Here is a 27,168-nt window from a genome sequence, read left to right as displayed (position 1 = left end):
AAATAACATGCAAAATATGTAAAAAAGGTAACCACACTGACAAAGACTGTTACTTCAGGGCAAGATCTAAGTGGTGTTGTGGTGTTCGTAACAAGAGGTACATGATCCCGCGAGCGAAATGGTACGAAATAAAACTTAATACAAAGTAGTTTTATTCTCTCTGAACAGGTTCTTACATAGGATCCCAACTTTACAACTTCTAGAATTTTATATATACAGGAATTAAAAGTTTGTCCTCAAAAAAACAGTTATCTTGCACACACGCGACAATCTGACGAGGACCGTATTCACTTACACTAACTTATACTAACTTAAAACTAAAAGAAATTGGAAGAATAGAAGAAATAAGGAAAGATAAGAAAAGTAGTAGAAATACCCAGGTTTCTTTGCGATGTGTCTTTTGGTGGGGAACAACTTCGGATCTCTCTCTTTTGTTACGTTTGTAGCCCTTTTCCTTATAGATCTTTCGTCTATAATCTTTTTCTTTCAGACTGAGTCGTCTTTCCTCGATGATCTCTCTCTGCACTTTATCCTCTTAGATCACCCTTCTCCCTTTCTGGAGCACTCCTTTTCAGCTCCTACCTCTTCGGGATTCCAACCCAGACTGGCACTCTTTCTGTCTGTTTTGCTTCAGGGCCTCACTCCCTCTTTTGTTCTTACTATTGAGGGAAAGATAATCCTCCCCCAAGGGCAAAGAGTTAGACAAAGAGAGTTCTAGGAAGAGTTAGACAAAAGAAAGTTCTAGAAAGAGTTAGACAAAGGAACAAAGAAAATCTAAGACTAATTCAATATAAAATATACAAAATATACAATATCATGGCCGACGGCCACATACGCCCCCCCTCATAAGAGTCACACTCCGTAGTGCAATCTATGGTAGTTGACTTTACATCTACGCATATTATAGGGGTGTTGCGGCGTCTTTTCTTTATCATCTTCAGTACACCTTTCACTGACACCCTCGTTCTCGACCTCTTCCACATCCTGTGTGGGTGAATTTAGTACGGGTCTTCTCCTGGGTAACCATGTCCGTATGTAATCAGTGGGATCTTCATCTTCTTCCTCATCTCTTACGGGTGACTCTCTTCTCTTCACATACTGAGGGTTCCTCCTCCTACCTTCTTTATATATTGGAGCGTAACATGGTTTGATCCGGTCGGTGTGTACCACCCATCTCTCATCTTGGCGGTTACTACCAAGTTCAACAGTTACAGGACCCAACACTCGTACTATTCTATATGGGCCCAAGTACTTTAGAGAAAATTTTCCGGTGCTCTTTCTCCTCCCTCTCCGGAGTAACCATACCCGCTGCCCTTCTTCCCATAATTTTTCCTTCCTACCCTCGTTTTCTCTTCCCCTATTTTTTAGGTTACGTTGCCTTCCTAATTCATATGCAACTCTCCTGATGTCTTCACTTCCGATATGACCCTTAAAGTTTTCCCTCGTCTTCCTTAAGAACTCTCCATCTCCTTGTGATTCCACTACTTTACTCCAGAGTTCTTTATTCTCTCTTACATTATTATTCACCTTCTCGGCCCTATTGCTATTAACGTTCATCCGTGATAAAGTATCCGCCACCTTATTGCGCTTCCCTTTTATGTGACTTATTTGAACATTACAGTCCGCTATCTTTGCTGACCACCTCATTAACCTTTTATTGTGGTTTCTCATGTTACCTATAGTATCATTTGCATAATCATCGTACACACCTTTACTTCCCCCATTACTGCTTGCACTTTCCTCCATTGCCCTTCTCACACTACTGATTATTTCATACATTCTCCCGAGTATATCCATTCCCAAGATACCGTCGTATTCTGTGTGTCCAGGAAGCTGCATGCATGCTACGGTTATCTTGGATGCCTTATCCCTATATCCCACCTCGGTGTACAAAACTCTCTCACATTCTGTTACTTCGCCATTTATGCCTCTTATCCCTAAAAATTCACCCTCAATAGTTGCCCTAGCTATGTCTTGTCTGGAGATACGTTTCATTACCGTGGAACTCAAGACTGACCTTTCGGCTCCCGTATCTATAAGAAAGCACAGTCTAGTACCCTCAACTTCACCATTAATTAGTGGAAGACCTTTTCGTGACTTAAAAGCTTTGTCGGCCAGCTTAATTCTTACACAAGGAGCGCTATGCCGGCCTGTATGGCACTCCTTTATCAGGTTAACCGATTCCCTTTTACGTTTTGGACAGTTACGGGCAAAATGGCTAGCATCACCACATACGTAACATCTTTTATCATTCACCCTCCTATCCTGATTCCCTTTATCCAATATCTTATTCACTGCTTCTACTAATGATTCGATTTTCTTTTCCAACCCCTTAATTTTTTCCTCATTTTTATTATCCTGAATTCTTGGATCTTCCCATCTTTCGGCACCCACGGCAGATTGTTCCCCAATGTTCAAATTTACCCCTCTTTGTTCGAACCTGCCACCACACACTATTTCTATTTTTTCCTCTCCTTCCGCTACCTCGAAAGCTTCTTCCAGAGTTTTTGGCGCTCTCCTTAGTACGTTGGCCTTAAGGTTCCCCCTCAATCCCTTTATAAATCGCTCCAAGATTATATCATCACACAGTACACTTATTTTATTATTTTCCCTGGTAGCCCGTGCCAGTAACGTCTTTGTACGGATCGTGAAGTCCGTTACGGACTCGCTATGCCCTTGCTTCAAACTTAACAACTTATCTATGAAGTCCTTTTCTGCAGCCTCTCTCTTCCCAAAACATTTTATTAAATCACATTTTATCTCCTTGTATTTTCCAGGGTATTGCTCTACCAAACATAAGAATGTGGCCAATGGTTCACCTTTTAACCGCGACTGCAGTACCGCTACCTTGACCTCGTCATTCCATCCGGCCAACTTAGCTATATTTTCTATTGTCTGGAAAAACTGCTTAATGTTGACCGTATCACCCTGCGTTCCAGAGAACATAGGGATCATGCCCAAGAATCCTGTAACGACTAACGGTGGGCTCGGATCGAAACCTTCACCAGAATTCGAGCTCCCCACTTGGTTGTTCGTGGCCATTACAATACGTATATATACAAATAAGATAGACTAAAATTACAATGGGATATTACAAGGAGAAAGATATACGACAAAATGTCTTCGTGTTACAGTTGGGATCCTGTCGCGGACGCCATTTGTGGTGTTCGTAACAAGAGGTACACGATCCCGCGAGCGAAATGGTACAAAATAAAACTTAATACAAAGTAGTTTTATTCTCTCTGAACAGGTTCTTTACATAGGATCCCAACTTTACAACTTCTAGAATTTTATATATACAGGAATTAAAAGTTTGTCCTCAAAAAACAGTTATCTTGCACACACGCGACAATCTGACGAGGACCGTATTCACTTACACTAACTTATACTAACTTAAAACTAAAAGAAATTGGAAGAATAGAAGAAATAAGGAAAGATAAGAAAAGTAGTAGAAATACCCGGGTTTCTTTGCGATGTGTCTTTTGGTGGGGAACAACTTCGGATCTCTCTCTTTTGTTACGTTTGTAGCCCTTTTCCTTATAGATCTTTCGTCTATAATCTTTTTCTTTCAGACTGAGTCGTCTTTCCTCGATGATCTCTCTCTGCACTTTATCCTCTTAGATCACCCTTCTCCCTTTCTGGAGCACTCCTTTTCAGCTCCTACCTCTTCGGGATTCCAACCCAGACTGGCACTCTTTCTGTCTGTTTTGCTTCAGGGCCTCACTCCCTCTTTTGTTCTTACTATTGAGGGAAAGATAATCCTCCCCCAAGGGCAAAGAGTTAGACAAAGAGAGTTCTAGGAAGAGTTAGACAAAAGAAAGTTCTAGAAAGAGTTAGACAAAGAAAGTTCTAGAAAGAGTTAGACAAAGGAACAAAGAAAATCTAAGACTAATTCAATATAAAATATACAAAATATACAATATCATGGCCGACGGCCACAGTGTGGTGTGTGTAAGAAGAACAACCATGCTGAAGAGGACTGTTATTTTAGACCTAAAATTGACCATAATACATTCAACAGAAGAAGTAGCCAAGAGAAAGTGTCCTTCTTAGCACAGTCAAATAGAATCCTAAGAGATAAAGAATTTGTGGTTGATTCAGGTTGTACAACACACATGACAAATGACATCTCTTTGTTGAAAGGTTTTTCCAAAAATACACAAAGTGTGATGGTAGCAAAGGACTGTGAATCAATGAAGGCATATGGAGTAGGAAGAATTGAAGGTGAAGACTTTATACTCGAAAAGACATTATATGTGCCTGATTTATGTACAGACTTGTTGTCAGTTAATGCTGTCACTGAAAATGATGGTGAAGTCACATTTACCAAAGATAAAGTTATTATCACAAAAGATGATGATATTATCTGTGAAGGTGTAAAGCAGGAAAATGGACTTTACACAGTTGCCCTAAAAACGACAAGTAAGGATAGCTCTATGATAGTCCAAAGCAAGACTAAAGCAAACAGTAACAGAAGTATACCAAAAAAAACTGAAGCTCAACTTTGGCATGCAAGATTGGGACATCCTGGAATTAGCAGCATAAAGAAAACGATTAACCTAGTCGATGGAATGAACATATCAGGGAGAGATTGCGAGGAACTGGATCATACATGCCAAACTTGCATCAAAGCCAAACAAACGCGACTACCTTTTGTTAAGGAAAGACAAAGGGCAGAACGAGCTCTGCAAATCCTGCATACTGATGTGTGTGGCCCTGTAGAACCTGAAACATGGGATGAAAAGAAATACTTCTTAACAATTATGGATGACTACACCCATTATGCAGTGATATATCTACTAAAAAACAAATTTGAAGCCTCTGAATACATTAAAGAATTTGTACTGGAAGCAGAAGCTCTTCAAAATCTAAAAGTGTCAAAATTGAGATGTGACAATGGAGGAGAATACTCCAGTAACGAGTTTAAGAATTGGTGCAAAAACAAAGGAATTGTCCTTGACTATAGCATTCCCCATACACCTCAACACAATGGAAAATCTGAAAGGCTCAATCGAACAATTATGGAGAAAGCCAGAGCACTACTGTATGAATCAGGGGCTGAAGAGAGGCTCTGGGGAGAGGCTGTTAGAAGCTCAGCTTATCTTCTTAATCGTTGCCATTCAGACACAGTAGAAGTGACACCTGCTGAAAAATGGTATAAAAGAAGGCCAGACGTGTCAAACATAAAAGTATTTGGTTGTGAAGCTTACGCCAAAGTGCTAGGACACATAAAAAAACTCGAGTCTAGGAGTAAAAGACTGATTTTCATAGGATATGCTCCAAATGGTTTCCGTCTGTGGGATCCAGAGAAAGAGAAAGTAATTATTGCTAGAGATGTAGTGTTTAATGAACACAGAAGAGAAAGAGCCGAAGAAAAAAATAAAGAGGAGTACATAAGATTAAGGGAGGAAGCAGAAAATAAAGAAGGACAAGATACAGAGGAAGTGCAGGAAACGCAAGAACCGACAGAAGATGATGAAATTGAAGAGGAAATCCCTGAACAAATAGAAGTTGAAGAGAGCAAGACAAAAAGAGTAAGAAAAATTCCCAGCAAGTATCATGATTATGTTCTGATGACGTATCAAGAAGCAATTGCTGGAGATGAAAAAGAAAAATGGATTGCAGCAATCAAGGAAGAAAAGGAATCACTAAATAAAAACAATACTTGGGAACTAGTTAATGAAAATGAAGCCAAAGGAAAACGAATCTTAACAAACAAATGGATATTTAGACAAAAAGAAGATGGACGATACAAAGCAAGGTTAGTAGTTCGAGGGTGTGAGCAAAAGAACACTCTAGATATTGAAGAAATATTTAGTCCTGTAGTGAATGCGAGCTCTCTCAGAGTTATCTTTGCATTAGCAGCCCAGAAAAATTACTCAATGATCAAATTTGATGTCAAGACTGCCTTCCTGTATGGTGAAATTCGTGAAGAGGTATTTATGAAAGTACCTCAAGGCTATAATGAACGAGGAAAGATCTGCAAGTTGAACAAAGCATTGTATGGTCTCAAACAAGCACCTGTAACTTGGAACAAAAAATTTACCTCAGTTATGAAAACTAAAGGATTGATGCCAATAACTACAGAAAAATGCATCTTTAAGAATAACAATGGTTCTATTATATTAGCAATATATGTTGATGATGGAATAGTAATAGGAAAAGACATCTCTGAGTTAAGAGACCTAGTGAAAAGTCTTGAAGAAGAATTTGAAATTAAAAAAGACGATGATCCAACAACCTTTCTGGGAATGGAAATACATAAAAATGAACATGGAATAAGATTGACTCAGACCAAATACTTAAAAACGACACTGGAAAAATTCAACATGGAAAATGCAAAAATAGTGAACACTCCAGGATTGAAAAATATTGATAGAGGCATAGAACCAGAAAAGAAGTTCCCATACAGAGAAGCTGTTGGAAGTTTGCTCTATCTTGCTACCAGAACACGTCCTGACATTGCTCATTCAGTTAACATAGCAAGTAGATACATTGAAAATCCCACAAAGGAAGATGTAATTGCTTTAAAAAGAATAATGAAATATTTGATAGGGACAACAGAAAAGGGAATACAATATAATCGAGAACATGATGCAGAAACAATTAAAGCCTTTTGTGATGCTGATTATGCTGGAGATGATGAAACAAGAAGAAGCACTACTGGATTTGTAGTAATGTATGCAGGAGGACCAATCAGCTGGTGCTCAAGGCGTCAACCTATTGTTGCATTATCATCCACGGAAGCTGAGTACATTGCAGCTGCAGACTGCTGCAAAGAAGTGCTATACCTAAAATCCCTCATCCAAGAACTTATATGCAGGGAAGTAAAAGTTGAATTAAACATAGATAATCAGAGCTCAATCCATTTAATAAAGACTGGAATAATAAACAGACGCAGCAAGCACATTGATGTACGCTATCACTTCATTCATGAAAAGTTTCTGAGTGGTGAGGTGGATGTGAAGTTTTGTCCCACTGAAGCTCAGATTGCAGATGCACTCACTAAACCCCTTGGTAAGACTAAATTTGAGACACAAATATCAGCAATAGTCAACTGAAGAATTAAAAAACTCTAAAATTAGGGGAAAGTGTAAAGATAGTAAAAAAGGGGGATAATAATTATTATTGTTGTTGTTGTTGCTACTGTTATTATTATCATTGTTACTGTTGTGATCTAGGTAATTTTAATGTTCTTTAATTCTGCTATTTGTGTTGTGGGTATTTCCCCACAGATGGCGCTCTGGTTCTATGTATAAAAACAGAACCCTTTGTTGTAGCTGACCCCTTTTTTCCTTTGTGTGTAAAAGAAGACATGTGTTAAATAAAAGTGTTATACTAAAGTGATAAAATCTAGTTCTTTGTCCCTAAAGCATTAAAAACTTGAACAACACAACCATATTTTTCTCTATTTTTGTATGTAATAAAAATGAAAAAAAAAATGATTGTGTTTATGAAAGTTATTAATAATCTTGTCCTCTTAGGCAAGATTATTGGCATCTACACATATTCATATGTTATAATATTCTTATTTCTAAATTTCTGCAAGTTTTTGGCCTATGTAATAGCCCTTTTATTCTTTAATACTTTATAATCTTAATCTAATGCATAAATTATAGAAGGTAATTCAAATTAGTTAGTCCTTCATCATTTCTAATTATATCAGATATAATGTTTATTTTTAAATATTCTCTTTCTCTTAACTTCACCCTTCTTATCAATCTCCATAATATCTGTTTTCTAAATTAATGATGCACTTTTAAAAGTATATGATGTTTAAATAATACCAGCATTTTTGACCTAGTTAATGAGGCCATCTTCAAAATAAAGATAATGTAATAATCAGTTTTAATAATAGAATAAAACTCTTCAAGCATTAGCATTTGAAAGTATATTTTCAGCCAGAAGATTATTATTGTATTATTATAACTGATTATTATATTATTAAATTATATATAAGCACATAGAGTATTAAAAAATAAAACTCTACTTACTGGAGTTACTTGAGGCCTTGAATATGAATGTCTATTAACAAGTGTAATATAAACTTGATTTGAAGAACTTTCAGGAATATCTGGAATATCTGAATGGCAAATCTTTCCATTTCCAAGTATAGGAGAGTCTGAACTACCACCATTTCTTATCTAATAAAAATAACAATGCATATAAATATATCAATTACAAATATAATAAAAAGTTTCAATAAGTTTTCCTTTAATATCTTACCATGGGGCTATTCATAAATTATTTAATGTAGATAAGGGTGAATTAGGTATGAAAGTAGTAATTGTTATGAAGTGTTACAAGAGGGTGGGAGATATTCACCAAATTATTACATCATCTATGGTCTTAACCCTTGAGTAACAGAATGATTCATTTTTGTTTCTGAAGTGTTGCATGGCAAACCATACTATTTATGTCATTGATTTTTGTGTTCTGTAAGTAGTTGATAAAATAATGTAATGCTCAGTATTCTCATGCTATGTATTACTTCTTGGTACAATTAAGAAGATTGATCAAGGCTATGCATTACATTAATTTGGGTAGTGGGTATGTGCAACAGCATTACAGAATATTACAGGGAGTGTGATGGTTATTGAAAAGTATAAAAATAGCATTATGTAATTTATGGATGATCCCCATTTCTTAAGTTAATAAAAAGTTTAAAAGTTATTGATATCAATTTAAGCTATGATAATACTAGATTTCTCAGCAAATTTATGCAATATAAATTCTGCAATGTTATTGGTATAAATAATAATAAGTATTATTTTTATTATTATTTATTTTTTGTAGCATTTTTATTTGATACATTTCAAGTTTTATGATGCTCATAGATAAATTGTATATATAATTCAATTTTATAAATAAAACAACACTGTTTTCTTTATTGAATTTTAACTTGAAAATGTACATAAGAGACCACCACTTACAACTGGGTAAACTTGATAAAAAAGCCACAAAAAAATAAATACCAGAAGAAAATGTTAGCTCTATTTCCTTTTTTTTTTTTTTTTTGCTGGTTTTTGGTTTCTGTGGCTTTTTTGTATATAAGAGAAATCCAGCACACAAACTATAAATTTGATGATAAAACAAATGTTTTAATTTTCCCTCAGCAATCTTTAGGTTTACATTAAATTAATGATATAGAACAATGCATAGAATAAAAATTTACATTTTTAAAGTGTATGAACATTGCAACTTCTTGTTAGGTATACTAAATACTTAGATTGGATGTCACGCCAAGAGTTGTATTAACTCAAGTAAGAACTTCAGATAAGGAGGCGTTAAAGAAATTAAAAGAAATGTTTTATTTCTGCAAGTGCTTTTGATGTAATTATGCACTTCATCCTCAGGCAGTTTGATTAATAAACAGATTTCAAACAGAATATTTAAATAGTAACGACATTAACCATTTTGGAACATAACTTTTAAGAATAAGAAAATTTAAAATATTAATTTGCAAACATGTCCTGCCAAAATACAACCATGTCAAAAACAGCATTAAACAGTCCCTCTACCCTGCTACCACCTTGCGCAGACCAAGGGACTGGACAACACTCCGTCCTTCCCTCTCATTCTGTGGCCACCTCACAGCCCAGATTTGCCAGATTTTTAGGCAAATGACTTTCGCTTACCCATAGCCCCACGCCCAAGTCTGGGATGACTCTTATGTAATGACAGGGATGCTGTTTCCACCCTGGAAAAATCTGGTGTGTACTCCATCCCCCTGTAAAACCCAATATCAGGACTTTACACCTATTATATAGGTGTGACCACCAGAATGCTGGCCATTCACATGTCTGAACACCAACGTTCGATCGCGGTAGGCAATTATGATACCGAACTATCCAAATTGGTGGTTCAGCATCACCACACAGCACTTTGGAATCGGGTGGTGAGGAAGGGATAAATACGTACATTTGGGAGCCCTCCTCACTACACTGCTCTCCCCTTGCAACTCCCCCACCCTCGAATTGCCTGATGTTTGGATTAATTTATACAAACATTTAAAAAAAACATCAACAATAATTCTGCATTTATCTCCTGCACCTTCAATGTGAATTAAGACACGTGCGTCGGTCTTTTACATATATTTTAATATATGTTACATGTGTTTTATGTGTTTTAAATTATGTTATGTGTAATATTATTTCCATCTACTAGTACGTATTTTCTATTATCAGGACTTATTAGACTGGTGTTAAGGATACAGCAACACAGTTTCACAGATCAGAAATTTGTTTTATTTGATTTACCTGTCTGTTCTTTTATCTACATTACACTTATCAGACAGGGATAACTTTAATCATCATAAAACGGACAGGTAAATCAAATAAAACAAATTTCTGATCTGTGAAACTGTGTTGCTGTATCCTTAACACCAGTCTAATAAGTCCTGATAATAGAAAATACGTACTAGTAGACGGAAATAATATTATAATAAATTAAGGACATGGAAGCATATTGATTTTATGTTACATGTATTTTATATTTATGTTTTAACTAAACATGCACTTAAGGTTGCTCTTCCAATCAACTTTTACATTTACCACATCATATGTATCTTAAGGCACATGCACGTCAATTTTACGTGTTTGCAAATTAATATTTTAAATTTATTTATTCTTAAAAGTTATGTTCCAAAATTGTTAATGTCATTACTATTTAAATTTAAATATTCTGTTTGAAATCTGTTTATTATTCAAACTGCATGAGGACAAAGTGCATAATTACGTCAAAAGTGCCTGCAGAAATAAAATATTTCTTTTAATTTCTTTAACGCCTCCTTATCTGAAGTTCTTACTTGAGTTAATGCAACTTCCTGTTCAACAGCATTAAAGACTCCAGAAAGCATCACTCATACGTCTTCAAATTAACAAACATCATTTACCATTCATCCTTCTTTCAATTTGAAAATGTAACTTACATACAAGGAAGAGATGTACTGTACCTATAGGTAAACAATTTTGGACACCTTATGTGAACTAATGATTCAACCAACTAGAAATGGAAGCACTATCACATCTCCAAGAGAAAATAAGGGCATACCTTAGATATGTGGACAATGTACATACTTATCATTTGAAGATGCAAACCATTTGGACTACTACTAGATATTAAACAAAAAGGATTTAACAATGTCCACTTTTTGATGTACTCCTGACGTGACAGTGTGATGTTCACTAAGAGAGACAGTATGGTGTGCAAACGTAATGGTACAACAAGAAGTACAAAAATAATTTTAACACAAAGTACTCTTTATTCTCACCGAACAGGTTCTTATAAGCGATCCCAACTTTACAAATCTGGTCACGATAGTTTATACAAACGGGGCTATTCTTTGTCCTTTATAACAATATCAAAAATCACTATGCATAACAATTATACGCCTGTTTTTGAGCAACTTACAGCTAACTTATGTTTAACTTAAATCTAAGGAAATTGAAAATATAGGAAAGATAAAAAGGAAAGTATGGATGAAGTGAAATACCCGAAATTTCTTTGGTTGGTGTGCTCTCTTGGGTAGGACACCAACTTAATGTTTTGTATTTTAACTTTACCAATGTTGTGTCTATTGGTAAGTCTAGAGACTATTTGGGTTTCTCAATATGTCCTCAAGACACTCTTGCCTGTGTTTTTCTCCTTTTGATCTCTCTGGCCTCACAGTCTCTTCTTCTGTTCTTCTCCGATCTAGAGCCCTGCCTTACACAGCCGTCCTCTCCAAAATCTTGCCAAAAAGTCTTCGTTACGCCAACCATTTTGCCCCAAGCATCCTCAACTCTTTTGTTCCATCAAACTTCCAAGAACAGCTAATCCCACCCAAGGGCAATAACAGTTCAGAGTGAAAATTCCAGGAAGGATTTAGGGAAAAGGGAAAGCAGAGTATTAAACTAAAATAAAAATAAAAGTAAAAATATATACAATAATATGGCTGACGACCAGAACAGAATGGCCATATCTACACAAAGGTATACTGTAAACCAATGTACAGGTTCATTTTTATTCCAATAGAGTCATACACCCATTTTCCTACAAAAGAGCAACTTTCTGGGCACTAGTCAAATGTGTTTTAATGCACTCTTCCAGTGTGAAAGACATGAAGAAGGAACTAAACCACATTAAACAAATTGCAATGCAGAATGGTTACCTTGTGAAAATTATCAAAGGTTAATTCATTGACAATAATTACTGCTCAAAAAAGGAGTAAAATCAAGGAGAAAGACTTCAAGAGAGTTAAATACATAAGACAACACCTGTACATACAGAAATAGCTAAGATCAGTAAAATGTGTCAGAAGTGAACTCTATTCAATTGATAGAAAATAGAATTAGAAAGAAACTAGAATACATTGAGGCCACTTTACATTCCCTATAAATATAACAAAGAAAAAAAAAACAATAACTTTAGCAGCCTATGCAAATAATGGTCAAGTGCAATTACATTTAGAAGTGCAAATAAAACACTGTATGAGATAATGCATATCTAAAATATCTTGAGAGAATAGAAATATATAAAGCTAATAAAAAAGCAGAAGCCATCAATTACAAAAAAAATTGACATATTATCATCTATGTGGACATCATTATTTGAAGTAATATAAAAAATTTTAATTGGATTCATGAATAGACTCCATGTGTATGGCAATGAACAATCAGATTAATGTTCCACACAATTTAAATGTGTAAATTTTTATTCTATGCATTGTTCTATATCCTTAATTTAATGTAAATCTGATGATGATTGCTAAAGGCAATTGAAAACATTTGTTTCTGATTAAATTTATAATTTTTGTGCTGGATTTTTGGTTATTTAGTAAATTGAGAAAACATCCAGTTTATTATAGATTATGTACATAAGAAAAATCTGTGTAAGTTGTATACCTTAACATAAAAGCAAAAATTATACAATATTCAGAAGATAATTTCAGAAACTGTGCATTGCCTGTGATGTTTTTCTGTCTATGGCAGAAGTTACTAAGCATAGTAAAAACTTTTTGATAGTGTTATAATAAAAAAAAAATATGACAGGACACCCTCTGTCATGCAACAGAAGAGTTAATTAATAAAACTTTTACTTACACCTCATGCCAATTTTTCAAGAATGACACACTAAATAGACGTTTTGGCACTAATGACTTGCCTTTTTTTTAAACATTACATGCAAGCACCTTCAATGATTACTTTTGTTTTCATCAGGCAAGAAATTCTGGTCTATATTTCTGTTTTAAAAGAATTTCTTGACTGATGAAGACAAAATGCTTGCAAAATCATCAAAAATGCTTGCATCTACCTTTTGTTTCTCTTAAAAAAAGTTAGTAATGCTGAAAGACAGTCTGTTTAGTGTTATTCTTGCACTTGTATATTATACTTCTCTTGATAACAACTGAGTTATGCTGGTCATCTAACTCTATTCTCGAAAAATTTTGAATTAAAATTTCTAGAACAGATCAGTACTTGAACAGCCTTCTGGAATGAATTAAGTTTGATTATCGAGGTACCACTGTATTTGACAAAATTTAATGTAAAAAACAAATTATTTTTTGAAGATGTCTCTAAAATTAAAATATTTACTGGAGATGCTACATTTTTCCAGTTATTTATTTATTTTAAGAATGATGTTATATGGTATTTAAGTGCAAAATTTCTGTTTAATACTTTTATTTTATAATCAACAATGTAATGTAAACAATATTTTAATGTAATTCCTTAACATACAAGTCTCCAAATGTTTGAGTGTACACAAATTAAAACGTCACACTATATACACAGTCTTTATTTACTGGAAAACTGTGTGGTGTGTATAGTGTATAGTTTTAATTTGTAATTCTTAATGTTTCTGCAAACACAAGGGTGGTTCATTATATTTAATACAGTTTCATCACCATGGTGATGAAACTGTATGTGTCACATAGTCCCAATTTATATTTTAGCATTAAATTCTCACCCTTTACATGCTGACATTTCTCAGCATCATTTTGGCAACAATTCTACACCAAGTAAAAAGAGGTGTGGAGTACGGGTGTAAAGAATCTAAAAGCAGTGTAATATTATCAGGTTCTTTAGGAAAACCCCAATTCCTCAAATGTATAATTTAAGAATGAGTCTTGATAGTAATGTATGGTGAATCAAGAGTATGGTATACGAAGGAAAATCTATCTTTTTATTCAACACAAAATTTATTCTCACAAACCCAATCCTCAACAAATGTTTTCAATGTGGTTTTTTTACAAGTTTCCCAATAATACTAGTTTTTTTAAGCTTAAAAAGCATTATTTTATCCATTGACATTACAGATATGACAGTTATATAATGGATATATGATTTAAAATAATAATCAAATTTCAATCTGAATTCCTTCCAATTTATTGATTATAGCAAATTTTCTGGATACCACTTCCTTTGTCTAATGCCAATGGATTTGTTGTCATTATACCAACTCAAAAATAACATTGTATACAAGTTATATTATGACTCACTTTCCTCTCCCCTCCCTTCACAAACATACATGCCATCCTTCTATACAGTAAGTGAATCACCACATAATGAGAAAATAAAAGGGTCAACAAAATAATACAAAGATTACAATAAATAGACTAAAAATGCAGATGAAGATCAGTTAGAACATACTGCACAGTACATATTTCACTGATGCAAACATTGCCCTAGTGGAAGAAACGGTGAAATAAATCAGATCATTATTAGTTTGGTCCATTGAAGAAATTCCTCAGTGGACATCATTTTGTAAATGACAAGGCTGATGTGAGACAGTGAATTTATATGCATCCATTAACTTTCTATAACAATGGGATCCAAAATTGGTTGTACACAGAGATAAATGCTTGAATAACAAAGCATATTATGTGGAACATTAGAAGACCAATGTACTGTGTTCATATTTCAAACTGTTTCTGTGCATTGTAGTTTTCAAATAAAAAACTTTTTGATCATGGTTAATTGATATATAAGTATTACAAAATAAATTTATATTTTTGACTTGTAAAAATTTTTAATAAATTCAAATGATAAATATCAAAATTCAATTTAAAATTCCCTACATTTATTAATTAATTTGAAATTTTAATTTTAACTAAATATGATTTAATAAATAACATTTAAAACATTTACCAGAATATACTGTGTGCTACATAAATCATCATCTGGAATATTCAATTGTTCAAATGTAATCTTAATAGTACGACCATTTTGAACAGTGATTGTCCAATTGCATGGAGGTCTCCCATAATGTGGATATGCATCAGATATATTTAATGTTCCTCTGGAAGCAAATATATTTCCCCCACATTCTAAAATGATAATTTAAAAAATAATATTGAATAAAAGTTTTCTTTAAAAAAACATAAAAAATTTAAATATAATGATAATATAAAATTTATATTTACATATAAATGTTACAGAAAAAGTTTCAAATGCAAACAACATTAGAATAAGTATAAACAAATATAAGAAAAATTCTATCAAATTAAAGAATATTTCTTATAATTTTGAGACAATATAGTGAAGTTTAAATGTTAATAAATCCAATTTTTTTAATTCTATAACATTTTAACTTGTAAGTTAAATAATAATTGGACTATTAAACCCATTCTCATTAAATAAAAAATGGTTTGATAAATGAATTGTAGAATGATATTAAGGTAAGAAGAAAGACATTTGAAATAAAGTTAATGTTTATTAATGAGTTAAAATACTGCCACTGAAAACTGGTTATATTTGAATAAATAACAATAAAATCTATAATCCAGTTGTTTTTATAAAAAGTGCAAATGTTTTTGCCTATGCTGAATGGGCATCATCAGGCAAACTGGAGTTTGCCTGAGATTCTAGAATATATTTAGAATAATTATGACAGGTTTAATTAGAAACATAACAAAGAAAGACCTTAAAAAACTAAAGATATATTTAAAATGTAAATGTCCTAAAAAAGTCATTTCTGTTAATGTCACAAAAAACAAGCATTTTCATTAAAAAATTAAGCAAATGATTTTGCTTCAACTATTGAAATTTCTTCACGTGTATAAAGAACAAAAGATTTTTTGACAAATTTAAAATATAGAAATTCTAAAAATATATGAAAGAAATTAGTTTTAATTTTCATAATAATTATTTTATGTAAATAATGCAAAAAAATTAAAAACCAAACTCCAGAAGTTTTTAAAATAAAACTTAAGTTTAACAAGATGAACTAATGTTTTCAGTAATCATATGTTATCAAGAACATTAGTTCATCTTATTGAACTTAAAGAAATTAAAATTACAACATACTTTTAAATGCTTTATATATTTAAAACTAAAAATTAAACAATTAGAATTGTATATTTCATACTATTCATATTAAACCTTGATATTTATTGGTTATTAATAAAGGACTAATTTATAAGCATTCAAAATCACAATATATGTACAGTATATGCACTTGCATATTAGAATGCCAGATATATGTACTGCTATATGCCCATTAAAATGCCTGAAACATGCATTATGCGTATTAAAAATGCCAGTAATACACTAAAATATTACTGTCCATGAGCAAATCTTACTAATAACTATTATGTTTTACTTTTTAGATGGAAAGGGATAAACATGGGACAATAGATGACACAACAAATTTAAAAATTATGCCATCACAAAACATAGAATAATGTTTCATGTAGGAGATACCATCAAGTCAATTATGAATAAAATTGAATATTCAATAACATTTTAAATCACTTTTTTGAAGGAGACAAACACTATAAATCATTCTCTTTTTTTTTCTCTAAGCAATCTCTAATATGTAGAAGTAAATCCAATAATGCAATGATTATTGAATTTACTTCTACATATCCATTTGTTTATGAAAAGTTGGATGATTAGATTAATCGAGTTTTCCTTATCCTATAGTTACATACTGGTTTAGTCTTATATTTTTGTTTATAGCTCTGTAAAAGTTATAAGAAATTACTAAATGTTTTTATTAAGTTATTAACTAATTATATATATATATATATATATAACCCTAGAGTGCTAATGTTGTTTACTTTTTGCTTATTACTAACAACATGTCATATTAACATATGCAACTTTCTTACAATTGGACTGTGACAATTATCTATAAATTTCATGCACTGATTGCATAATCAAATCAAAAGTAGTATTGTTACTTAATCTGGTAATTGGAGTGAGTCAGGTTTAACAAATATATTTATATAAATAAAGTTTTAAATACATGAACTAATTATATTTATTTATTTTATGATGGAAGATTACAGAATTTCATAAAAATCAATGCAGTTTAATTGAAAAGAAATAAACAGTACTCTAATGAATTAATTTAATAATTTAATTAATATGCCTTTGTGTCCTTAACTTAACTTAACTTAATTTAAATTTATCTCATCTACTAGTACTTTATCAATTAACAGGACTTATTATACTGGATTTATGATGGATGCAGCAATTAGGTCTTACAGATCAGAAATAATATTGTTTATTTAAATCACCTGTGATTTAAATAAACAGAGAGAGTATAAGCTGAAGGCAGGAGTGTGGAACTGTCTGTTACCCAAGTATAAAGGTGAAGTCATAACTTTGAGAGGGAATCTTAGAAATCCCTGGGCAAAAAATAGTGTGTTGGATTCAGTATCAAATTTGACCAGGGGCTGTATTCTGGTCACCGTCTCTGGTCTCTTGTCTCACAAGCTGGTCGCTGATTGACTAATCATTTGGATTAGCCAATCAGCAATCGGCTTGTGAGAGACGAGAGACCAGAGATGGTGACCAGAATATGACCTCAGTTGATTCTCTATCAGGTAACTGACATGTTAGTTATCATAGCCTTCAGGAACTGAGAATAAAAAGAAGTGTAATTTTGGTGAAGGAAGTTTAATGTGGCATCTCAAGACAATGAGGATGGAAAGATGTTTGCAGGACTTGGGTATCTTTGTTCTGTTCTATACGATTCCTGCTTCTTTTCAAACAGGTAACCAGCACACCCATTGGGTTTGAATTTGTAGACATTCATTGGTCGACAGCGTCACACCACTGCTGGGCCTCCAAGAAAGCTTTATCCAACAGTGATTGCTGATTGGTCAACAGCCCACTGTTGACGGATATAAAAGACTAATGTTGAAGCAGGAAATTAGAGTTTACTCCAAAGTTCATCAGAGTTTGACTCTAGAGTTTCGTCGAATTTCACTTCAGTGTTTATTCCAACGAGTTCACTCTTGGGACGTCAAGTAACCCTTAGACTTTGGGGTCAAGGAGAGTTCACCCAGGAACTTTACGATATCCATACAGTTTGTTAGCAGCAGCGACTAGACATCAGAGAATGGCTACTAGCCATCAAACTGTCCAAGTCGTCGCAAGGTGTCTTTCTGACGAACCAGATAAACACGCAAGAACTGTTTGAACTTTCCAAACTCTATCTAATGTTATTGGCATACCAAGTCAGTTACCAATCAAGAGTTTATTGTACATTTTAAACTTCACTTATGGGTTACAAATATCGTGATTTGGGTGTCATGGTCATATATAAATTTTGTAATTGTTCTGCCAGAGATCGAGTTTTGGGTTAATGTCAGAGTAACTGTCCTAGAGTTGGTATTCTTTATTGTACCTTTATATAGATAAATCACAAGTAAATAAAATAATTTTTCTCATATCTACTGCAAGTTTGGTTTGTTGAGTGTTTACCTTAGTGGGCCAACAAGAATCACAAAGGGTTTGTTAATTGTAATATTTTTTATATGGTTTTTTTTAGACAAAATACTTTTTAAATAAATTTAAAAGACAAAATTTTTGAAAACATACATAAAAAATTAATTTCAGGTGCCTAATTCTTTATTAAATTTATTATTCTTAACTTTCAAAATTATTATAAGCTATTAAATTTGACTACTGTTTAATACAGTCCTTAAGGCATTTTGAAGATTATCAAAAATATCAATCAATAATCAATTAAAATAGTTTCTTGTGTAGTGCTTAATTACATATACCCAGTTTAAGTCTTTGAATTCGTTCTTCATATATACATATATGAATTGAATGAACTTAATTAATTATTATTTATGATTTATCATTGTTCTCTAATCAAACAAATACAAAAAATAAATAATACTTTTCCAATAAATTTCATTATATTTAAATACATATTTTGTTTCCAATATATTGATTAGATTTAAGTAAAAATGTAATTTATTGAAAGACTAAAAAAACTTCATTTTTTAGAAATAATTTAATTAAACTTCAAACATTTACTGATTATAAATTCAATAAATTGATCACTACTACTTACCGGAAGATGCTTCTGCTTTGAATCCTTTTAAATCATTAAAATACTCATCAGATGTAAATGTAATTTTCATTATATTAGATGGTGAATATATCTCAAATGGATCTTTGCGGCCACAATAAACACCAGCTTGTTTCCATGTGTCCAATTGTGAATTTTCAGCTAAGAAAGTAAATAGTACAAATTGATAAGATTATTTTAAATGACTAAATAATATTGAATAATATCAAAATTAAAATCTTTTATCTTATTATTTATGATTATTGTGATATAAAAGTTATAATATAAGAAGACAAATCATAATTTTTAAATATAAAGTAAAAACTTTTTTAATCTATATTTGTTTCATTTCTACTTCTTAGTCTTAATTTAATTCCTCAGTTTAAGAAAAATCTTTCTTTACACATGGCAAAATCAAAACAAATTATAGAAATTGCAGTTTCCAACATATGTTTGTAAAATTTAATTGTATATTATTTTTAAAACATTATAAATGAAGTACTAATTAAATATTTTTGCATTTTTATTACATATACATAGTTTTTTATTATTATCTATCACTTATCTGTTACTTACTCTTATTTAGTAAACTTCAGTTGCGAGAGCTTCTGAATTATCTTTCTATCATATTTCAGAACATTATACATTTTTGGATTATTTTTTTATCTTTTAATACAATAAAATCTGTCTAAAATGGAACCTAAATAAATCAGAAACCTGCTTAAATGAAAAAAAAACTTTGAAACAAAGCAGATTTCTTTGTTAACATTTTGTCAGGTGTGATCCTGTCCTCGGGACAGTATTTTTCTTCTTGTGTACACCACAGTTTCCAAGTAAATGTGATCAGCCTAAAGAATAGGTGTATTCTTGAAGGCATTAAACAATACTGGAATGAGGAGTGTTTTAGTTTCAAAAAACAGTTACTTTTTTTTAGAAGAAATATGTGTAATCTGTCCTCATTACATATTGTGCCTGCTCATGTTATGTGGATGTGTGGAAAAGATGCAAATAATTCTTTCATTTTTTTCTGCTTTTTTTATTTTCTTTGCCTTACTTTTGTTAGTAAACATTAATGATTAAAAATATATTTATTATTGATTAAAACCAAACATTTTTTTGTATTACAGATAACTGGTAAATAAGTTATAATTGTTACATTATGTTTGTATTTTAATATTTTTTACTAAAAAAATACATTAAACAAGTAGTAAAAATGAACAATACAACTTTTATGCTTTTAACTGCAAGTATAATATTTTTATAGATTCATACATAGACTTCAAAACATGTTTTGCATTCTTCATGATCATTCAGAAGAGAAAAAGCAAAATGCCAAAATTACAATACAAGATAAAAGGGAAGACAACATAGGTAGAAAAAAATTTTTAAAAAGTAACCATGAAAGTAAATCACAATGTGTGTTTGCAATCACAATGACTGTAATAGTGCTCAAGGTAGTGATATGTTACATAGTATTTTTACTGTATTTTCCTTTGTATTTTTTTCATGTATATTATCATATTTTAAATAAAAAATTATAATGTAAACGATAATGAAGAAAAATGATGGTGTAAGCTCGCCAACTTTTAGGGGCAATAAGTTAATTGCACGTCAGGAAAATCTAGGAGCAAATCATATGTAGGTGGAGGCGGCAGGAGACAAAGATGACAACTGTCTTACACAAAATATACATACATGTATAAAATATATAAAAATAATATTTACCAAAAAAAACAGTGAAAAAATCATAGTAACAATAGCCATATCCTTCAGTTTTAAAGTCTAAAATATTTAATTTTATACGACGATGCACATCAGTGCGTAATATCCATGTACAATTTACGTCATTTCCATATCCATTTGGATAATTAGGAGAAGTGAAATTAACAGATGATGATGCATTGATATATAAATCACTCCAACAAGATGATGAAACTGTAAAATAAGAAAAACATCAGAATTTTAATTTTAATTATTCTTTTAAAAATTAAATTAATAAGTAATGTTAAAGTTATGAAAAAATTTAAAAAGTAAATTTTGTTACAAAACAATAAACTGCTTATTTTAATAATCATCAATCAATCTATATCATTTCAATTAATAGATTAGAATGATGCAGAATAAGAATTCCCAACTCTCCAGACTTTTGAATGATCATTTGGATCTATCTGGAAGTTGAAATATTGCTGGGAGCTAGTGAATAATTTTATCTTTTTCTTATAGTAAATAGAAATTCAAAATTGTGTTAATATGTTAAAAAAATCTTCATTTCTATTTAATATATTTTATTTCATGCACTTGTACGTCTTCTGGCAATAAGCTTGGATGTCCAGAAGTATTTGAGAGAAACTTCTCAATAAAGTGAATTCCAATAAAGTAGTTTATTGTTTTGTTATATTTTTTAAAGAACTTGGAATTATTTTCACATTAATTAAATTTTGTTTTTAACAATTTGCACTGTTCTCTGCTTTACTGGAAATCTTTACACTACTTTCTTAATTCCCAACTATTTTCAATCATTTTGGCTTATCTTCAGAGCAGATACAACAAAATACCAAAAAAAAATAATTCAAATATAAATACTGAAATCAAAGTTTGCAAAGTCAAATATTAAATACTTAATGTAAATTGAAGTATTTGATATTATTAAGCACCAGAAGTATTGTTCTCAAAAATATTTTAAAATTATTTATCATGTTAGAAATTATTTCAAATACTGCCTTTATTTGAATAATAGCCACAGCTACTATTTTAAACAGTATATTTTCTATGTAGTTACTATTTGAGGGCAGTTATTATTTAAGGACTGTTGTTATTTCCTTTTCACATTCTGTTTGTTGTGCATTGTTGATAAAAGTATTTAAATATTTGTTAATGAAAGTTGATTTTTAAAACAAATTATACTTAAAATGGCAACTTGTATCTTTACAACAAATGTTACTTTCTATATACCATTAATAAGAAGACTATACCTACTATATATATTGTACATTTTACATATTATTTCATTTTCTATTATTTGTTTGTTATGTGGCTGTCAGCCATATTGTGTTTTTTTTTTTTTGTGTTTCTTTTATAGTTCGAAATACATATACATATATGTATATTTTTCCTTTCTTTCTTCTTCCTTCATTTCTACTTCCTTATTTCCGTTCCTTTGTCTCAACAATTCGTATATCAACCGTTATCGCTGGAGGGGGAGGATTACCCCTTCTAAGAACCAAGGGATAAACAAAGAAGAGGGTATTAGGACTTCCACAAATTTGGGGAGTGAGAACAAAAGAAAAGAAGAAGCCCTGAGGGCTAAAGGGTAGAAGAACGGACACTTTTTGGCTAGACCTCGAGAGGAACGGAGGTGCAAGGCAGTGTTCGAGACTCGAAAGAGAGAGAAAGAAAGGAGGCTGCAGGACCGTTGAGGCCAGAGAAAAATAGGCACAAGGGCCAGAGAGCGCCGAGAGAAGAGGAGAACATCGAGGATGAACAGACGAATAAGGAGGAGGAGGAAAGGCCACCATTGTGGAAGGGTACTTCCCAGAGTGTATCGATCGATTGTGAACCCGGGTACTTTCTGTCTATTTCTATATACTTTCTATCTTTCCTAAGTCTATCCGTTTCCCTATTACATTAGTTTTAAGGTAGTTATAAGTTTAGTTTTTAAGTCAGTTGTAAAGGTTTTATGTTACGCGCGTGTGGATTATTGCTTGTACGCGAATAAGTGGTGATCCCTTCCCCAGTGAAGATACTCAAGTTGGGATCAATTGTAAATAATAAAGAAAAGAACCATGTTCCGAGAGAAATAAAGGAATATTTAATTGTATATATAAGTTTTTGTGTTCTTATTTATAACATTTGTTCGTGTATGTACAAATCTCTCGATACAAACAACCACAGTTAAATAAATAAATATGATACCTAGCTATAACAGTTTATGGTATTTATTAATTTTACATTGTTTCCCCCAAGTTCTCAGAAATCCTCAAATAGTAGACTAGGCTATTATTCAAGACAGTTATTTTTTGAGGATGGCTATTATTTAAATAAAGCCAATACTTAAAGGTGTTTAAAAGAAGAGTTCTCTTTCATAAATGGAAATAAGAATTCTTTGCTGCTGTGATTTCAATTGATCTACAACCACCTATCACAATCAAGCATCTGAAATTTTATGCTCAAATCATGGGTACATGAAGGTACAAATAGGGATGTCCCAATTCCACAAAAGTATTGATGCTGGTATCATGAGTAGTTTTAAAGTATTTATACCAAGTCTTAAAGTATCGATACAGGCTGATATTGGCATCAGGTATCGAAACTGGAAATCTTGCGGGATGTTGCTGTTTGGTCTTTTGCATTCCTTCCAGTTGTTTTTACTATTGAGAAGATACTGTACCCATTACACAACGAAGGCTGAGTGAGCCCCGAAACAGAAATGATATTTTGTTGCTTACATCAGAGAATTGAATTCCAGCTATATGGTTCAGAAGTCAGTGTGTCACTCAGTATTTCAGTTTACACTAGTATAATGTCTTATATATACACAAGGGTCCCCAGATCTAAAGTACAAGCTCTGTGGATACTACTATACATAGGATATAAGTAGATAAAAAATCTGTAAGAAGTAAACAGTGTCTTTACATTGAAAGTTCTTTACTGTGTCCAAATTTTATAAATGTCAGTACAATAAAGTATATACAAATTGTAGCTCGTTTTAAACATTTCTGAATATCCAAGTTGATTAACAAACAAAACTGCTACATAATGTTTAACTAAATATTTATTTAACTTATAAATAGTAATCAGAACTCTAAGAATATGTACATTCTGGAAATGAAATTTAACATAATACATTTATTAATTTTTGGTCATTAATATTTTTTTATATAAGTTTAACTTAAACTGAAAATAGTGTAAAATTCCATTTCAGTTTATGATTAGACTGCAAAATTTGGGTTCGGTCAGACATTACCTGTTTGTGAAAAATATAACAATATCAGATCTGACACCCAGTGTAAAAGTATTGATATTGGTATTGGTGTCAGACCAAAACTATTGAGTACAAAAAATACTTGGTACTTTTTGTACTCAATACTCAGCAGTATCAAGACATCCCTAGATACAAGTGAAAAGTACTAAACATGAATATCTGTACTTCTGGATCTGAGAAATGCAGAATATAAATACATTTCTGGAATGATTTTGTATATAAATATTAAGACATTGATTTTTATAGCTGAAGAGTTTCAGATAAGGAAGAAGGTAAGGATTACACACACAACTGATGATCCTCAAATAAAAGCAAAGCAATCACAAAAAAAGACACCAATCATGAAGCAATATGGAAATATCTTAAATCATAGTTTTATTGTTGCTTTTTGTTAGGGATATTTAAAGCAATGTTTTTATAATCCTTTTAATTATGTTAGGATGTGGCTGTCTGCCATGTTTGTTTTTGTATATAGTTGTATATAGAGTAGGAATACTGCTGTTCTTTCCAGTAATTCTTCTTCCTTCTGTCGTCAACCCTTTCAAGTCACACGACAGGAGCTTTACCATTTGTGGGTCTTGATTGGCCAGAATACAAACAGGAAAAGAAAAAGTCCTGCCCAAGGGAGACCTGGGAAAACAGGAGTTAAGGAGAGTCACTTTTGGGTTTGTCACCGATGAGAGAAGAGGTCTAGTGAGGGAGACCAAGTGAGTTGAGAAGCTACCAGGGGCCGTATTCTGGTCACTTATCTCTCGTCTCTTCTTTCATCAATGAATGACATCAAAGAGAGAGATGAAATTCATCTCTCATACACAGTGCCAATTCTGGTCGTTCCTAATGATCTCATCTTTGTCGTTGATGTCACGATCCTATTCGGTTGATTATACATGTTTGGGTTATTTGCACGCATAACATGGTATAGAATTTTAACCAATGAAATTGTAAAATTTTTTAAAATGCAGAGTACATAATCACAGATCACATGACAAGGAAAGCACACGTTCAAATAAAGCACATAATTTTGACAAAGTTATGTTTTTTGTTTTATAACATTTTTACAGATTTTAATGTCAATTTGTCTCTTAACAAATAAAAATTTTAATACAAGTTAGAAAAGTGTGCATACTTAGATATTTTTCGAAATATTACCAACTAATTTCTCCTTAACCATCTAAGTAAGATTAACATCATATTCGATAGTTCAGTAATTGATGTAGGATAATTAAAAAAAAAATGAAATCAGTGTAGGTACTAGGAAAAAATCAGAAGTGTTTTCTCTCTCAAAATATTTTTCCCAAGATAGAGAACGTTTTCTAATATGATTGTACAGCATGAATAGCATTGAGTCGTCCATATTGGATATAACAAAATTGAGGCGAAAGATGATAGACCAGTTGAAAGACAACTATCCGCTCATCTCTGATAAATGAGAAAGCAAACAGAGAAAAAGTTGTCCAGAATCGCGTTTAGAGAGACACGATGATCTCTCGAGACATAAACAAATGATTAGCGAATCAGCGTCCGGCTTGTGAGAGACGACAGACCAGAATACAGCCTCAGGACTCTGAGGCCTAGAGAGATAGGAAAACAGAAATAGTCAGTGTAGACCACGTGTGAACAGTGATACCAAGCTAAGTGGTATAATCATACAGAACTATGTAAGTGAACTCACCCATCCAAGCCAAAGGAAACCTTCCTCGGAAATATTTAATGATAACATGTTATCATTACTCCAATGTAAACAGACTGAACATCTACCATCCATACAGTGATCATCGTCCATATTATTTTTGTTATCAGGATCCAAATCTAAGCTACTGGTATACTCTCTACCTAGTCTTCATTCTTCTTTTCTATCTAGTTCATAAGTAGTGATAGTCTTAGTTTTAAGCTGAATTGTGTAATAATTAATTGTCGCAGGAAGATCAAGTGAGAGAGAGGAGTTAGTGTAAATACATTTTTTTGTTCTCTATAATGGGCAGAGTGATATCTGTTCTCTTTATTTGATTAAAAAAATGCAATTATACTGGCCTTGTCTCATTTGTAACGAGTTTCTCACCTTTCACAAGGAAATATTTTTAACCAATTGTTAGTTAACATTGATCTGTCTCATTTGGATACTCACAACTGGTAGACACAATGAGATCTAGCCATTCTCAATATTTGTTTTAAGATGTTATGTTATATTGTGTATTTTAGTTTATTTTTACTACTACTATTAGTAATTTTTTTTTTCAATGTGCAGGATGAATTGGGGTAAAAAATGCTGTAAGGACCTGCCCTTATAAATAAATATTAGTTTTTATACTTAAAATGGTCATTAATGTAGCAAAATGGTTGTTAAATTAGTTGAATCCCAGCACTGTTTATATACAATACTTAAAATTATTGTAAAAATATCTTAAAATGTGAAAAAATAAATAAATCCTGAGAGAATATTGTTTTGGAAATATTGATCTATATATTCAAGTAATTGTAATAAATAAAACTTAACCTAATTAAAATTTAATTTAATGCAATGCAAATTCTAAAAAATTTCATTACCACCATAGATAGATGGAAAATTGGTTTCAGTAGTTGCCGTCCAATGCAAAAACCAATACATACTAGAATACCAACTTGATGAAAATACTATAGTAGCAGCATTTATTGTAGTAACAATTGGTTCAGGCAATATAGAACTGCAATATTTTTCCATTTCTGAGGCATATTCATTCATTCCATTTAATACCTTTTTATAAAAATGTCATTAATTAAAATAATGAAAACATATATAAACAAAAGAATATCTTTCTTTCATAAAATAATTGTAAAAACAATTTTGTTCTGACATTAATTTTGTAATTTGTGCTTATAAATAAGTTTTTATAACTAAAAATTTTATTTATTTACTT

The 27,168-nt window shown here is 31.8% G+C and overlaps 1 protein-coding gene across 1 annotated transcript in view; it reads right to left on the bottom strand.

The window, feature by feature from the left end:
* Positions 1–27,168, bottom strand: part of LOC136980838 (cubilin-like) — a 292,841-nt gene that overhangs the window by 110,152 nt on the left and 155,521 nt on the right. Inside the window, 5 exon segments of the mRNA XM_067277042.1 lie at positions 7,995–8,144; positions 15,129–15,307; positions 19,297–19,455; positions 21,019–21,228; positions 26,819–27,005. Coding sequence (XP_067133143.1) covers positions 7,995–8,144; positions 15,129–15,307; positions 19,297–19,455; positions 21,019–21,228; positions 26,819–27,005 — 885 coding nt within the window.

Source organism: Centruroides vittatus, unplaced genomic scaffold, assembly GCF_030686945.1.
Source record: "Centruroides vittatus isolate TY-2023 unplaced genomic scaffold, ASM3068694v2 contig_726, whole genome shotgun sequence".
NCBI lineage: Eukaryota > Metazoa > Arthropoda > Arachnida > Scorpiones > Buthidae > Centruroides > Centruroides vittatus.
The sequence above is the reverse complement of the archived record's forward strand: the minus strand, read 5'-3'. Positions and strand labels throughout refer to the sequence as shown.